The 15758-nt window shown below is 37.4% G+C and overlaps 2 protein-coding genes across 4 annotated transcripts; both read right to left on the bottom strand.

Moving 5' to 3' along the window:
* Positions 1-623: 623 nt before the first annotated feature.
* On the bottom strand, positions 624-3948 carry LOC126926604 (uncharacterized). Its single transcript, XM_050742986.1, has 2 exons — positions 3829-3948; positions 624-3246 (listed from the first exon to the last, which is right to left on the bottom strand). The coding sequence occupies exons 1-2, from the start codon at positions 3874-3876 to the stop codon at positions 928-930; spliced, it is 2367 nt and encodes a 788-aa protein (XP_050598943.1). The 5' UTR covers positions 3877-3948; the 3' UTR covers positions 624-927.
* A 988-nt stretch (positions 3949-4936) lies between these two features.
* On the bottom strand, positions 4937-13937 carry LOC126926600 (ionotropic receptor 25a). Of its 3 annotated transcripts, none has more exons than XM_050742976.1 (16): positions 13800-13937; positions 12578-12730; positions 11856-12059; positions 11603-11769; positions 11174-11365; positions 10923-11090; positions 10658-10852; positions 10357-10578; positions 10017-10116; positions 9670-9847; positions 9310-9493; positions 9108-9229; positions 6563-6710; positions 6320-6489; positions 5806-5927; positions 4937-5575 (listed from the first exon to the last, which is right to left on the bottom strand). In XM_050742976.1, the coding sequence occupies exons 1-16, from the start codon at positions 13882-13884 to the stop codon at positions 5301-5303; spliced, it is 2685 nt and encodes an 894-aa protein (XP_050598933.1). In that variant the 5' UTR covers positions 13885-13937; the 3' UTR covers positions 4937-5300. The 3 variants fall into 3 exon arrangements, with proteins under 3 accessions (XP_050598933.1, XP_050598935.1, XP_050598934.1); XM_050742978.1 differs by lacking the exon at positions 13800-13937 and adding an exon at positions 12946-13393 and having other exon boundaries at positions 11856-12039; XM_050742977.1 differs by lacking the exon at positions 13800-13937 and adding an exon at positions 12946-13389.
* Positions 13938-15758: the final 1821 nt, after the last annotated feature.

The raw sequence follows: 15758 nt of genomic DNA, 5'->3' as shown, positions 1-15758 counted from the left end.
ATGTCGAGGGAGAAGGAGAAATGGATTAAGTTTGAAAAGGATAGAATTTGGGTGTTATAAGGTGTAAGAGATATAGGTTAGAAAATTTGGGAAATTGAAATTTGAAGAAAAGCACGGAGGATCTTGTGCAATGAATAGAAAATAAGCGAATGTTGATAGGAATGTAAAAGTGAAATGCATTGAAAGTTAATTGGAAACTACGACTATTTTTGAGAAGAATTTATGTCTCTCTGAATTGGAGATTGAACTATTAAATGATAAAATTGTATATGAAAAAAGAAATGGTTTTCTAGATGGATAGTTCAAGGGAATAATAAGTTCTATTAAAACGACGAAAGGTTTCTCGGTTGACGAATAACGCTGTAATGAAAAACGATATTTCGTAATCCGTTAGATTTTATCTAGATGGTTTCTTTATCCACAGCCAGTCATCCATGACGAAATAGAACGACGGTAGATATCACTCTCGTATTCTCACTTTCTTCTCACGAAATATGAACAGAAGAAATCTTCTATTCTCTTTCTCCTGCATATACAGAATAAAAAATAGAAAAAACGAAATAGCGTTTAATAAAAAGTCGGTGGCAATAAATGCAGCAAACGAAGTTTCTAATTTCTTGTTCGATCGAGCGTAACCGTAACGCAATTCCACGTAATCGGGCAAACATTAATTTCACCATCATTTAAACAAGAAGAAATTTAATTACAAACCATATAACAATTCAATACCACTTATATACTAAATAACTTTACGATGGAAGTAAAATATAAACGATTAAAAAATATTATATTTTTATCAATTAAAATACCCCTAGCGACCTTTAGATCCGAGTTGTGTATATGAACTTTAATTCTATTTTTAATCGAAGAGTTCTACAAACGATTAAGCATCGTCAAATCTATTAAGAAGATACAAAAGCAATATCTTTAAATCCCCTTACTCGCCACGATCTTATCAAACTCTTCTTCGTGTTCGGAAGTACTCAGCATGTACGCCGGAAGTGTGAATCCAAGAACCTTATCAAACACAGGTTTAGTCTCTGCTGCGAATTCGTAAGGTTCAACCTCCTTGGATCTTTCAACTTCTCCAGAATCTTTCTCCTTGTCTGCTTGTTCTCGTTTTACGTATGCTCTCTCACTTGCGGCAGCTTCTGGTTCGATAGGAAAATCGTGCAGAGGATGTTGGGCGATGATTGACCTAGGAACTTTTTTGGTAGGCTCTACATGGTAGGCTTTCTCTTCTCGATAATCCGATTTATCGACAGATGGTTCTTCAGAAGTTACAAAAGCGCACTCTTCCTTTTGGAAACCTTTTTCGTCGACACATTGGTAGCAAGTCATTTTGTCACGCATCAACTTCTTACAATTGGAACGATCTTCCTTCTGGAACTCCTGAAGAACCTTCTGGATCTCTGCCTTCTTTTTGAACGCATCGTAGAAGCCTACGTCGCTTTTCTTTAAAGCAGATTTCGCTGATTCCTCTTTTGCTTCCGATTGCCTTGTCTGATCAGAAACCGAAAATTCGTCTTTGATATCGCTGTCGGTAACGTAGGGCATCTTCTTAGAAGAATAATCATAGCCAAGACTTTCGTAAGGCTCCTTGGATTCTTTCTTCTCGGATCCGTCGTAAGATTTGTCTTTCGATTCGGTTGGGCTACCAAATGATTTAGATTTCGAATACGAATAACTCTTGTCATTTGGTAGATACTTGTACGAACATTGTTCGGAGTTACTTCCGGTTTTCGGGTCTTTACAGACCTTGCAAGTCATAGAATCCTTTTGAATCTCTTTGCAATGACTTGGTTCGATGCTTTCAGCCACTCTTTCTGATTCTGATTTAGATCTTTCATATCCAGATAAGGATTCATCCTCGTCAGAGGCGGACTTAGTTTCTTGAGATCCACCATAATTCGACTTGGATTCGTCGCCTTTGAAGTAAGAACTCGATGGAGCGGACTGACTTTTCTCGTAGTAACTTTCAGGAATAGTATAATCTTTACTGTAATCCTCAGGTTCGCTTCGTGATTCCTCAGGTTCGCTTCGTGACTCCTCAGACGACTTGTCTTCTTTGTCACTAGCATCTCTCTTATCGTTATTTCCAGAAGAACTGTCAGGGTATCCAAAGCTTCTTGATTTACTATATTTATAGACCTTGTCATCTGGCTCATAAGTGTACAAGCATCTCTCGTAATTTTCACCTGTTTTGGGGTCTTTACAGATAGTGCAAGTCTTCGTGCCCTTTTGCACCTTCTTGCAATTATCAGACGATTCCTTGGTTTCTTCGAGAGATTTTCCCTCTGGTTCTTCCTTATCGACGTAACCGAAACGTTCCTTAACCGGTTTACTTGCCGAATATTCTTTATCATATCTCTTTCCGTCCTCTTTATCATCCTTCTCAGCTTGAGTGTTCTTAAATGTCTCGGGATTCTTATGTGAGCTAGATTTACTATAAGCGTATCTCTTCTCACTAGGCTGTCGAACATACGAACATTGTTCGTACTTTGCATTGCTCTTGGTATCCTTACACACCATGCACACCATGGAATCTTTCACCACTTTCTCGCATTTTTCATCTTTATTTTTATACTCTGCCGGAACATCATCCGTGGCGTCCGAGAAAATCTTCTCGCTAAATCTGTACGGATTATCGTGTCTTCTGTAATCATCGGAATTTTTAAAACCAGTAAAAGCTTCTTCAGAGTTGGATCTCCTACTTCTGAACACTGAAGGTGGCACTGCTATCTTTTCCACGTTGCTAGAATCGGTCAATGGCTGAGAATGATAGGAGCATTGCTCGTAAGTGGCGCCACTTTTCGGATTCTTACATTTGTAACAGACCATGCTATTCTTCGCGTCGCTGTTCTTATTAACTTGTTTCTTCCTGATCTCCTGACAGTACGGAACGCCGGATTTCATCACCATGTCCTTGTACTTTTGCGAATCTTTGTTCGTTATGGTGTAAAACGGTGATATTACTTTCTTCAAGTTCTTGTTCTCCGTGGGGACTTTCTTAGTGGCGGAAGTCGAGTACCATTCTCTAGGCTTGTCAAAAGACTCGGCAGAATCCAACGAACGGTGCTTTTTTCTGGACTCTAAGAAACGACTGTAAGATGACGAGTGGTCTGAAGAGGCGGATTCGCTAGGAATCTCGCGATTTGCGCGAATCCATGGGTAATCGTCGACGTATGAGGCTTTGTAGAATTCGGCATTTGCTAACACGCAGAAGATCGTCAGCGTAAGACATATCTGCGTCAGAAAAGATTAATTTCAATAAAAGCATGTGTTTGTTTTTTTTTTTCTTTAATAAGTCATATTCATTTTCCGAAAAATGATAGAAAACACGATAAATATCGCTAATAAAAATGTTAACGAAACATACAGTAAAAAGTATAGGTAACCGGAATTTTTGTTATTAAAAGATATTTAAAAATTTTTAAGTTCGACTAAATACCGGTTAGCAGCGATCAATTCTATGAAACATTGAGACAAAGTTATTCGAAAGATCATGTCTATTGGGTTGACAACTCAGTGATTGCGGATTTTGTCATTACCACTTAATGACAGTATTATTAGGTTGGCAACCCAATAATAGAATTCGACTATCTATGCTACTAATAAAAAATCCGATAAAAAATGTAAAGAACCGAGAATATATTTATTAAAAGATATTATAAAAGGCTTTGACATCTGAAACAATCAACTAAACAATTAAATATTGATTAACAAAATTTCACTGTATGAATCATTGAGATAAATTTGTAATTGAACAAATGCTTAATAAGATGCGACTACTCCATTGCGAATAAATAACGATAGAGACGATGTTACCAGAAACATTCCATCAAGGCGTGGAGAATGGAGTTTGTAGAAGGGCATGGTGCGAGATATCGCCGATCGTGGACACTTATTCCGTTTCCGGTTCCGGTTCGGCGAGCCACATCACTTTCCCATGAAATGATCTCGCCTGCGCGTGGAAAGCCTTTATATCGACTTGCTGATCCAAAAAGATCAGCACCCCACCTTTTGATTTCGCGAAACACAAACTATCTCCGGACTCGGTGAACGTTGCTTGTCGATCAGAATGATTTGAATCAGCGAGCGTAAAGCAGTGGCGGACGCTGTTTGCTCGTCCGTGGCCACTGGTTGATCATTTTTGTCTCGTTAAAAGCAAGAAAAATCGCAGCGAGGCACACGAATTCGTTAGTTTTTATTTCTCACCAGGAAGATGCTCGAAATTGTGTCGACGATTAAGTTTTACAAAAGGCTATTACTATTTGTTGCTCTTTTTCTGTTGTATTTTCTATTAAACTATTGTTCTCAAACTATTCTACGTTTAATAATATCTTAGTGTTATTCTTATAGTAGAATGATATTAAATATGTATTAAGATATTTTATAGATATTGTATTATAAATTTATAACTTAACCTTAAAGGTTAAAAAAGCTTCAAATATCTCAATATATTTGGAAAATGAAATATACCAAATACTATACCATTTTAATTAACAAGGACAGTAATATACATAGATCATGTTTATAATCATAGATGATATGGTTTATCATATAACTAAACATTATTTTAATTGTTGCGGTTTATTTGTTGAATGGATTCATAAATTGGTTATGTTTAGATTGATCTCGCGGACCAATTCAGGGAATATATCCGTCACAGCGATAGAATGTTACGAATCGAAGCGACACAGCCGACCGATCGCTAACTGCTCACTTTCATTTATGCAATTCCGTTACCGCAGATGGTAAAAAATGTCGCGACGGACAATAACCTGCAAGTGGTATCGATTTAAGAGGCATCGTTGGGAAAAACATCCTCGGGTATTGGAATATTTTTGCCGGGAAATCGCCGATTCTTTCACTCGTAATTGATGCACTTGGTGCATGAAGGACAATTTCGAAGATGAAAAATTTCGTAACGATATAAAAAATATTCTTAATTGTTTATTCATGTGACTACAAGCTGCTGGTACAGAGTTAATTAAAACGAAAGTGAAATATCTTTTAATGCAATCGATCGATTTACGATTGTTTCCGGGGCTCGCGAGAGGCGTAAATAATCGACAAATATTGCAAAACAGTGAAAGATACTGGTTCTTGTAAAACTATGTTTTCTAGCTAGAAACTTTATTTTCACTCTCGTTTTACGCTGCCATCGTTTCTTATTAAATTTATTATCGAATCCAAATTGTCATTCGAATACAGAACGATTTGACCGTGTGTACAAGAAGATTTCCGTACATTATAAGCTCTATTCTATATCATGTTAATTTACTCTATGAAGTTTTTCATTCTTTGAAAGTGAAATTGCGAGGGTACACGGAAATGTGAGACACGCGGGGAGGATTCATCGTTTTCTCGAAAAACGCATTGGTCGGCGCAGGTTTCATTTGTAATTTCGAGGCCAACTTCTGCATAATCAGCTTCTCGTTGTCGATGGTTTTCACTTTCTTTTTATCTTTTTGTTTGTCTTGTGTGTTTCGTTTTCGATAGTAAAACACTTCTCCTGCTAACGTGATCATCGCTAGAGCGAGACCAAAAAGAGTTGCGATAAACACTCCACCTGAGAACACGTGGAATTGTTTGATTAAATTATCATGTACATTTAATTATATATTACATTATTATCATTATATTTTTTAGACAAAATTCTTTGAAATTTGGATATAAAATATCCAACTTTTCTGTTTTATTTATTCAGGAGATTGCTATTTAATAAATATTAAGCTATCTTCACATTTCAAGTATTCAACATTGTGAATTATTGAAGTATTTTAGTTCATAACAACTCACCCAAACTCTCCAATGTTATTCCCTCGTTGTCATCAGAATTCTGACACTGTGCCTTCAACGATTGATTCCAATACTTAGACGCCAACATTTCAAAGTATCTGTCCTTTTGCAAATCTAGAATTCTACAACAAATCAACCGATATAAATAGAATAGAATCCTATAATAAATTATAGGATTAGTTAAGATAGGTAAGGTTAGTAGATTAGTACAAACTCATTAGGATAGATTAGTACAAACTCATCAGGAAGGTTAGTACAAACTCATTAGGAAGGTTAGTACAAACTCATCAGGAAGGTTAGTACAAACTCATCAGGATAGGTTAGTACAAACTCATCAGGAAGGTTAGTACAAACTCATTAGGAAGGTTAGTACAAACTCATCAGGATAGGTTAGTACAAACTCATTAGGATAGGTTAGTACAAACTCATCAGGATAGGTTAGTACAAACTCATTAGGATAGGTTAGTACAAACTCATTAGGATAGGTTAGTACAAATTCGATACAAAAACATACTTTCTGCTTATTTCCTCCTGCAAATGGCTTCCCTGTTGAACAGCAATTGCATAAGGCTGTTCCGCAAACACTTCCCCAACCTCCGTCAGGTTGCAATTCCTCGTTACCTCATACTTTATCTCCGATGAATCGTGGATGAAAGCGAATTCTGCATTTTCGCTTTCTATCACCTGAAATGACACGAAAGACGATGGCTTTGTTCACCGATTTGCCTGGCACGAGCGACTGATCGTCAACGCATACCTTTTGAAAACCCTCTCTGGAAGTTACAACAGGGCCAACCTGCGTAATAGCTTGCAATATGTGACCGTATTGTTCCTTGATTGGATAATCCCAAACTCGATACTCTACTTGGTCGCTGGTACTGTTTAACGTGATTTCTTTCCATACCCTAATTGTGAAATAAAATTGGGAAAAATTAATGGAGACTTATGGGAGGGAAATTCATTGGATGTATGAACTATACATTTAAGATAATGATAAATATGATTAATTTCTAAATTTCAATATCTGAAATGTTATTAATTCGTTCGATATCAATGATCCAGACATTAAATCACGCGAACCTTCACGAAAGATTAATAGAATTTTTCTTGTAACATTCTTTGTTATAGGATTGTTTCCAATGGCCGAGAACTCACCGTCTGTATCGTTTGTAAAAATTTATGTCGTCAGTCGATTCACCGATTTGTGACTAAAGAAGTCATCGGAATGGAGTCTATTCAGAACAAAGTGTCTAAAGCATGAAATGGTCGTTGATTGTAAAGTCAACTAAAAAATGAATAACATAAATAATAAGTATTGTAGTATTGTAGCCCTGTCCTGGAATATAACAAGTATAACATAACCTTCAATAACAAAGTGCACTCGGCCATTGCAGACAATAATACTGTTTCAGCATATTTGTACGTATTGTCAATAAAATAATCTGCCAATTATCTAATCTTGTTTGGAAAAGTCCGAATTACCTACCTGTTTGCCGAGCTGTAAACCTTACAATGCGGACCTCATTAAGAGGTTAAAAACACCTTAACACTTAGCCAACTGAATAGGGAGATTTTGTGAAGAACAAATAATTGCGCCACTTTTTCTGCTTTTATAAAGTACAGTATGTAATAAAATACACGAATTTAGTGGCGTTAAAATTAATGAAAACGTTACACTATCTATCGCATCTATCAAACGCATCTAAGATATTTCCAAACGTCGTTTTGTCTACAGATGTTACAAACATCAGTGGTCAAACCCTAAAAATGCAACAATGCAGAGTCTTGTTAGACACAACGCTCAACGTCCTTTCACAAACTACGTCATCCTACAGGAGCAATTAGAAACTAGAACGAGTCCTAGAAGCTTGATAGAACACTATAAAGGATCTAACATTTTAGAGGCGTATGATCGAAGTTTGCCTGGAGATATTTTGAAGACTGCCGATCGGTAGAATCATTCCTTGTCTTCCAACGACAAACTCGCCAGAAATGATGGGATAGCGAATTCCTTGAACAGTTCCAGCACGGTGACATCTCACAGGAACAAAATAAAATTAATGCTGGCCAAATCAGAGGGCTGTTGCCCTCTGACACCCGAGTCAAAGCAGGGCAGTTCGTTTTACGCGGAACCAGTGGACGCAGAACGTGGCGACAATACCAAGAAGCAGACCTAGGAACAATCCAATAACGACTAAATATCGACACAATGAGCCAGGATGGCTACAAACCTCAGTAGGTATAAACTCCAATCAACTGCGTTCAATTGACTGGGAAGAATAGGAAGAAACAGAAAGACGCCTCTAATCTCGTCTTCCATGGATAATCTGGCGCCAAGAAACACGTGCCAAAGCAGAACAACTACCTGAGCTCAGAACCAAGGTGCCCAACGACACTTGCCGGGCAGTGGACTCCAGCGGTGAATTTATTAGCAACGATTGGATGACTGCTATCCGGATTGCCTAAAATACACACAGAAGTCATCGACTTGAACGTTAATTTAAAGCGACTGCACATGGGATTTACAAAGTTTAGCACTCAACTTAGTACTTTATCTCAAGGGAAAGCAATAAAATCTAACTAGTATTTGAAACAACTTACAATATTGGATTGGACCTTAAAGAAGATCAACATTGAAATTGATACCTGTAAATGTACAGGAGACGGTCTACTCGAGGAAATCAGAAACTCTAGAAATAGAACGAACCAGAACATACGGAGTACAAGAAATAGACAACAATAGCAATAGAAGATAAGATAGTTTGTGCACAATTGCATTCTGCTAAATCTACATCTTTTTCGAATGTACGCAATTAAACACTTCATCATTATAGGCAACTTTTGAACGTGGCCGTTTAAAGGAGGCGGTACGTTTGGGATTTCGAGTGGCCGTCTGTTTATGACTCGAACAATACACCTAACTTGTTTGGAAAATTCCGAATTACCTGCCTCGCCGAGCTGTAAATCTTACAATGCGGACCTCATTAAGAGGCTAAAAATACCTTAAGTGCCCGATGGGTCAGGTGTAGGGTAAACAGCTGACAATACCAGAGTCAATACAGTCACGAGAGACCATAATAAACAATGATAAACCCGGGGACGGAAAGTCAATATATAAGGACGAGACAAAGCTTTTGTTGGCTGTATACTAAAAAGTGCATATAAACAAACAAACCATACTAACACTCGATATATTTAATTTACCTCCACCTTGAACGTTAATCTCGTCCAAGGTTCCCTATATCAACCGATCGCCATTTAGTTGAGAATTCGCAACACAGGGATCCAAAGTTCAGACTCACATGTACAACTTATCCTCTGCATTCTTCATATTCATGAAGTACTGATGTACCCCAGAATTAGCCACCACGGTGTAATTGATTCTTGATTGCCTCGCTAATTGCTCCAAAGATTGCACAGGAGACTGGAACAAAATGCGTATTTAACTATCATCTTCTAAAACATGTACAAAAATTTCTAAATCCATTTGTAAAACTTATGCACCTGCATTCTTTCCACGGTAAGGAAAGCAGCCAAATTGGCGGTGAACGTGGCGAGCATTAGGACAACAAACAGCCAGTAAGCGGCCACTAATGTTCTGCTCGATAATGCCTTAGGAGCTTCGCCGCCACCCTGGGGTGTAAAAGATGTCAAAGCGAACCAGAAACTCTCTTTCAACGTGAATTCCCTAAACATAGGACATTGATCCTATTGAAGCACTATCTTTCAGGAAATAATTTCTTTATGTTAGCGAGACGTATTGACGTATTACAACAACATAAAATATAAGAATCGTTAAGGGCAATTTGCCGAAATCTAAATCTAAGTGTCCCTTAATGAATCTTCGAAACTAGCCTTGCTTACCGACAAGGATATGGATAGAGTTGTTTATTATTTCTGGCACTGTATGGAGAATACTTGTCGAGTATCCAAATCATGATGCCAGTTAACGTTAATGCCCCGACGATGCTTAACCATACCTCGACTTTCAGTACTGTCATGAATTTGAAGAGAGACGGCTTGCGCACAGGTTTCCTCATCACTTGGAACGAAAAATTATTACATAACATAAAATGTATTTACATAGATTGAAAACATAATGTGAGTTTAAGTATAATAATAGTAAACGTGATAGTATAGTACATAATGTCTATACATAACACAAAATAGTATAGTGTAACATAGTAATATTTTAAATAGAAACTTTTTACCAATTAATATGCCAGATTGTTCAAAGTATGGGGCGACGAAATCGATCACTTCCTCACGTTCTGAAGTCATCGTCAATGCTGCAACTACCATATCTGTTTCCTGGAAAACAAAATAAATGTCTGTAGTAAGAACAGAAGTTTCTAACGATAAGTTTGTTGAATAATAAAAAGTAAAATCAAATTTCACCAAGAGGAATCACATAGTTTGTATCATTAGAAAGGTTTAAACAGATAACATTTTCTACAAACAAGATTAAGTGGTTGCAGAATTACAGGCACTATCAAGTTTAGTATACAAGTGCCTCAACAGAGTTTAACATCCTTTTTGCATACTTCTTACCCCTTTAGCAAGGTCACCAATCAAGCCATCCCATTGTCCATTAGACAACTTCTTCCCAAATTGATGATCCTGCGGTACAACGAGATCATAATCGAATTCCATCTCCTCGGATAATTTCTTTATGAAATCCACGCAATATCCATCCCACATATCATTTCCATTCTCATCCTTCATGATCTTTCCAGTTACTGGATCCAATCTGGGGACGGTCCAAGGCACTGACTAATGCAATTTTAATATTTGCATTAATTAACGTTGTCAAAATTATCGTGATGCAAACATGGTAATGAGTGTCAATTACAGGAGCAGTTCCGATTCGGAAGAACCTTCTAGCGGGCTTTATCTTGTTTTTCTCAGCTTCTTTGATTTTACCATGTCTCGTCCAAGTGGCCAGCGGCTCCAAAATCCCATTAAACTCCTCCAACTGAATTTCGGCTTTGTAAGTGATCATTCCTTTCTCTGACCAGTACTCGAACGTGTCGTTGCTTCCTAATTTCTATCACAACATTTTTCTGTCAAGCTTCAGTTCCTCCGGAGAATCATCGAACAATTGCAATTCAACTTACCGCTAGTATATTATTGTTAAATGCCTCGGACGTGAGATTCGAAGCTGGACTCGTGTTTGGCGAAGGGCATCGGCCAATTTTCGGTTCTACGCTGATGCCAGACGCTTGCAGGTCGCTCATTAAACTCACTATTAGACCCACTAATCTTTTAAAGTAATGTGAAAATACCTAGAAACATGGGAAGGTACGAAAAGAACATGTGAATCGTTTGACTCGAGAAATATTCTACACGATAAACAATTTCTAGATACTTGAATATCAGAGGGACAACTGCAAGCCGATTCACCGATTAGTCTGCAGCAAATATCCTTCTTCATCGATAGAATAGTGATTGAAACATCCAACTTGTGCTCCCCATTGATATATTTAAAGGTCTCATAATTATTGTCAGTGAACACCAAGTTCCATACTCCATTTCTAGTAACCAGTCCTCCTTGTATGGCCTAAATTTTAGAACTAAAGTAAGTTCACAAGCTAAATTTGTATACCTAATTGTTCAACCTGTTAACCTGCTCATTCCTTGTCTGATCAATCTTTAAAATCTTAATTCGATTTTATGTGGCCCGGTTTTAATCCTTACAAGTATACGAAAAACAAAACAATAACTAAAGGAAAATGAGCGATCTTTTTAAAACTACTAAAAATTCGATTAACAGGTTAAAAGAATTTCTAGGAATCACCGTTCTGAAGAAATCCTCCATCTTAGATGTGCTCGCGTAGATCGCGTAATAAGATGGCGATGGTCTCATGGTCCTGATCTTTGACACTGTTTTCTCCGTGAACTCGTCGATCACCACCAGCCTTATGATCGAATTCCCAATTAAATAGTAGAGACTCTGATTCAACTCTGCAAAAGGGTATGAATCAGTTTTCAAACATCTGACACGAGTTGAAAACCGCGGAATGAACGATCGAAGGTTGATATGAAGGTACCTCTTTCATCTTCGAAGATCAGGCTCACGTCCGTGGCGTTTTTCAACATCAAAAGATCGTCGATTGCTTGGATGTACGGGTTTATATTGCTATCGCCCCGTTTGTATATTATTCCGTTCTCGTCGGCCAAGTTTCGTAGGCGATCCCAACCAGTCCAGGTCATGTCGAGTATGATACTGATTCCCTTAAATAAGGCAGCACATACTGCAAGTTGATTTTAACGAAACGAAAATAAGAATGAAGCGCGATCATGTCGGAGAAGCTCGTCGATGTTGCACAGCTATCATCGATAGATCGATCAAAAGGATGCGAAGCGTATGAGAATTAGTCACAAATAAAATTATGTTCCATCGTTTCTTATTTTCTTTCAAGAAAATAATTCTTATCGTGGAGTATTAATATTGTTAATTTTAAAGCATTGAAGAGCGATAAATTTTGTAAGCTACTTGTAAACTGTATGAAAATTAGCTATAGATTAAACTAACGATAAGAAATTTTTATCGTGAAATATCCTATGTCTGGAACAATGAAGTTTGCAATGTTAAGGGATAAATCTATTTTGAAGCAAATTGGAATTTTCGTTAAATTTCTTACACGAATATTTGCGATAAAATTAGCAATTAAGCTTTGAAATCGCTCATTACAACTTGCAGAGATCGCTATCGATTAGAACTGTGGTCGTGAAAGCTGTGAAAACTGCACGACATATTTTGCTTCTTAACCTCTTTCGTAACTGCTGTCTACGTTGGAACGATCCACTTGGACTGTGGAAATATGGACGGCGATGATGTTTTCACCAAAATTCTTTTCTGCTTGAGGTACAGCATCGTTCAGGATGCTTAGTATCGCCTTATCTGGTTCCTCTATTACTATCACTGTACAAAACAATAAAACGATCACTACAGTGTAAATTAATTTAAATAAGAAATCTCTCAAAGACTTTTCACATTCGCTATTTAAAAAAAAAAATTAAGTTAGCTACATTAATTCGTAGTAAGATATCCTACATATATTTTTACATATACAAGGAAAGGAGCTGTTTTTAAAAGAGTACATATTATAATGTCATCGTTTCACGTGACATATTTACCTCGCTATTGATATTCATTATTGTATTGCTTCATATGGTTTCGTTTCAGTAGATAGAATCTAATCGTGCAATAATCATTTATTACGCTATAAGTCGTTATTCTTCATATAGGGAAAGTTTCATTAAGCTAATAAAGTTTCTTCCCTCGTTGTTTGGAAAGAAAGAGCGAAAAGATACACCGCGTTTGTGTCATCTGAAGCCACGATCGTGCGACGATATCGCCATCTGTGTCGTTTTGTTTCTTTTTCGGTCTCAATCATCGGTAATAGCTTTCGTCGAACTTCTTTCTATGTCAAGGACCAGGGACCAACCGTTCGAGTTGGCACAGGAGATACGGAAGGTATTAGTCAAACGTTTATCGCGTGAATAATTCAACAATAGTACAACTACTATCGATGTATTGAGAACGAAGCAAAGTTTTATGCGACCCAATCGATGTTTAACCAGTGCAGCCGATATATTTCATTTTCGCTAATATTTCATAACATTGCATTTGACAAAAATTAACTCTAGCAGAATAATTAAGAATAACACTGTGCAGGATCGGTATTTCACTAAAAAGTAACGAACTATAGCATTCAAGAATATTGTTTTAAGGAAATGAAAACGACTAAAGAATAATAATAATAAAAAAAGTCAAAAGAGTTTCAAATCATCTACTGGCAATTTCTAAAGCTTTGTAAAACAAAAGTAAGAGAGTTTCATCTGATATTCCTTTTAAAACATGATATCTCGAACCAACTTGTGAATCTTCTTTCAAAACAACTCCACGAAACCCATACGTCGTTCGAACGTTTCAACTCGTTAGAAAATTGCAAAGAAAATTTTCCAAAGCCATCGTAGACAAAACTTACACATGTTCATAGGTGTTAGAGAGATGGTAGGACCGAGGAACGAGGCAAGCAGGAACACACTCGCTGCTACCACAGTGGTCGACATGGCTCAGGAGAACCGACTTGGTGCCGGATGAACGAACAACCGTTGTCTTCCGCGTAGGCAAACAGGAGGATACCGTGGAAGACGACAACGACGCCTGCGCTCGCTCTCTACGACACCCGCTTATGAATATTACACCGTCGACTATCAAACTGTGGTCCTTGTTTTCCGTAAATTCACTTTCATTACGTGGAAGTCGATGTCATATCCTGACACTCGTTTCTTCCACCTTAGCCATCGATTTATCGCTCAAATTGACGACTGCCAAGGATTACTAACCTGAACATTGGCGATCGATTCATGACGTTGAATGTTACTCGACAATTGGGTTATTTAACAACATTCTCCTCTTTACTTAAATTTCAGGAGAATATGTGCGGGATGTATTAGGTTGGCAAATAAGTGATTGCGGATTTTGTCATTAGGTGGTAATGACCAAAGCCGCAATCACTTAGTTGCCAACCTAATATTTCATTCGGTATGGTTATTGGAGAAATCCGATTTTGAAACTTATTGCTACTTAATGGACGGGGAAAAAGTTGAATCAGAGTATGTAAGAATTATGTGATTTTTGAGATATTTAGGACCAAATATTTCTTTAAAAATGATTCCGAGTAATGAATTTTTACTTGTGATTCGAATAAACCTATCGATGAAAATTCAAAAATTATAATTGAATAAACAGTACTTGAATAAGCAAATAAAACTTTAGAACGTTTTAGTGTACAATACTCTACGTCAAAGACTGCATTGAAAGGATAAATGTTAGGTTGGCAACTAAGTGATTGCGGACTTTGTCATTAGGTGGTATTGATAAAATCCGCAATCACTTAGTTGCCAACCCAATAAATTCAAGGCAAATGTACAAAGTTATTTTATATATAAAACAGCTTATAATTATGAAATGATAGAATCAACGATGCATTAAAAGCACCGAATACCTTCGTTGGCCGCAGAAAGGTTTGGTTTCCGTGCGCGTGGAACGTTTTTAGAATAGGAGAATAGAGAATATAATGATCGATACGCATATTATTGATTCACCGTGCACGTAACAGTTGCTTCGTCCAGTAACATTTATGTAGGAAAAGCTCGCAATCAGGAATCGTTTACGCTGAAAACTGCACTTTCCTAATCGATAATTGATTGTATCGCGTGCATACACTACCCCGTTCCTCAGCACCTGGACTGGCGAAATTCGATCGGCGAACATTCCCGTCTCGCTATTTTCGCGACCGCTGAACGATAAAGTTCCCTTTAACCGCGTGCCGACAAATCGCTTCATCGAACAATTCTTCGATTGAATCGCCGATCCAAAAGAAGGGAAAAAAGAAAGAAAGAAAGAAAGAAATGAATAAGAGAAGGAAGATGAGAATGAAGAAAAGAAAGAAAACAGAGCAGACGATAGAATCGAGTTTCTCGATCGGTGAATCTTGCCGCGACGAACGTCACGTTTTCCCATTATCTATCAGTTCTGATCATGGTCTAAGGTTGATTAATTTCCATGGTTGAGGAAACCTGTGAATCGATGGTGCGCGGTCACAAAGAATAATGACGCAAGGATCGAGATTGCTCCGCAGATGTTCCCTGACTGAGGCGAGAGGCCAGCTGGGGCGAAATGCTTCAATAGTCTCGCACTATTTTTAAATATATTTCAGATGTCGTTTATGCGAACGCAATCTCAAAGAACCTGCCCCTGCGGCCTATTGTTTCTCATCGTTTCCATTTTTCTTTCCATAACGTTTGGAAAGTCGAGGTTTAATCTTATGGTATAAAGATATTTTTAAAAATTCTGAAATAGAAATAAAACTAACAATCCACTTCCTTACAAATTTATTATTCAATTGAATTTTACAAAATGATGAAATTTGTCATAGAAA

Source organism: Bombus affinis, chromosome 18, assembly GCF_024516045.1.
Source record: "Bombus affinis isolate iyBomAffi1 chromosome 18, iyBomAffi1.2, whole genome shotgun sequence".
Classification (NCBI taxonomy): domain Eukaryota; kingdom Metazoa; phylum Arthropoda; class Insecta; order Hymenoptera; family Apidae; genus Bombus; species Bombus affinis.
Note: the sequence above shows the minus strand (reverse complement) of the source record. Positions and strands in the feature narration are given on the sequence as shown.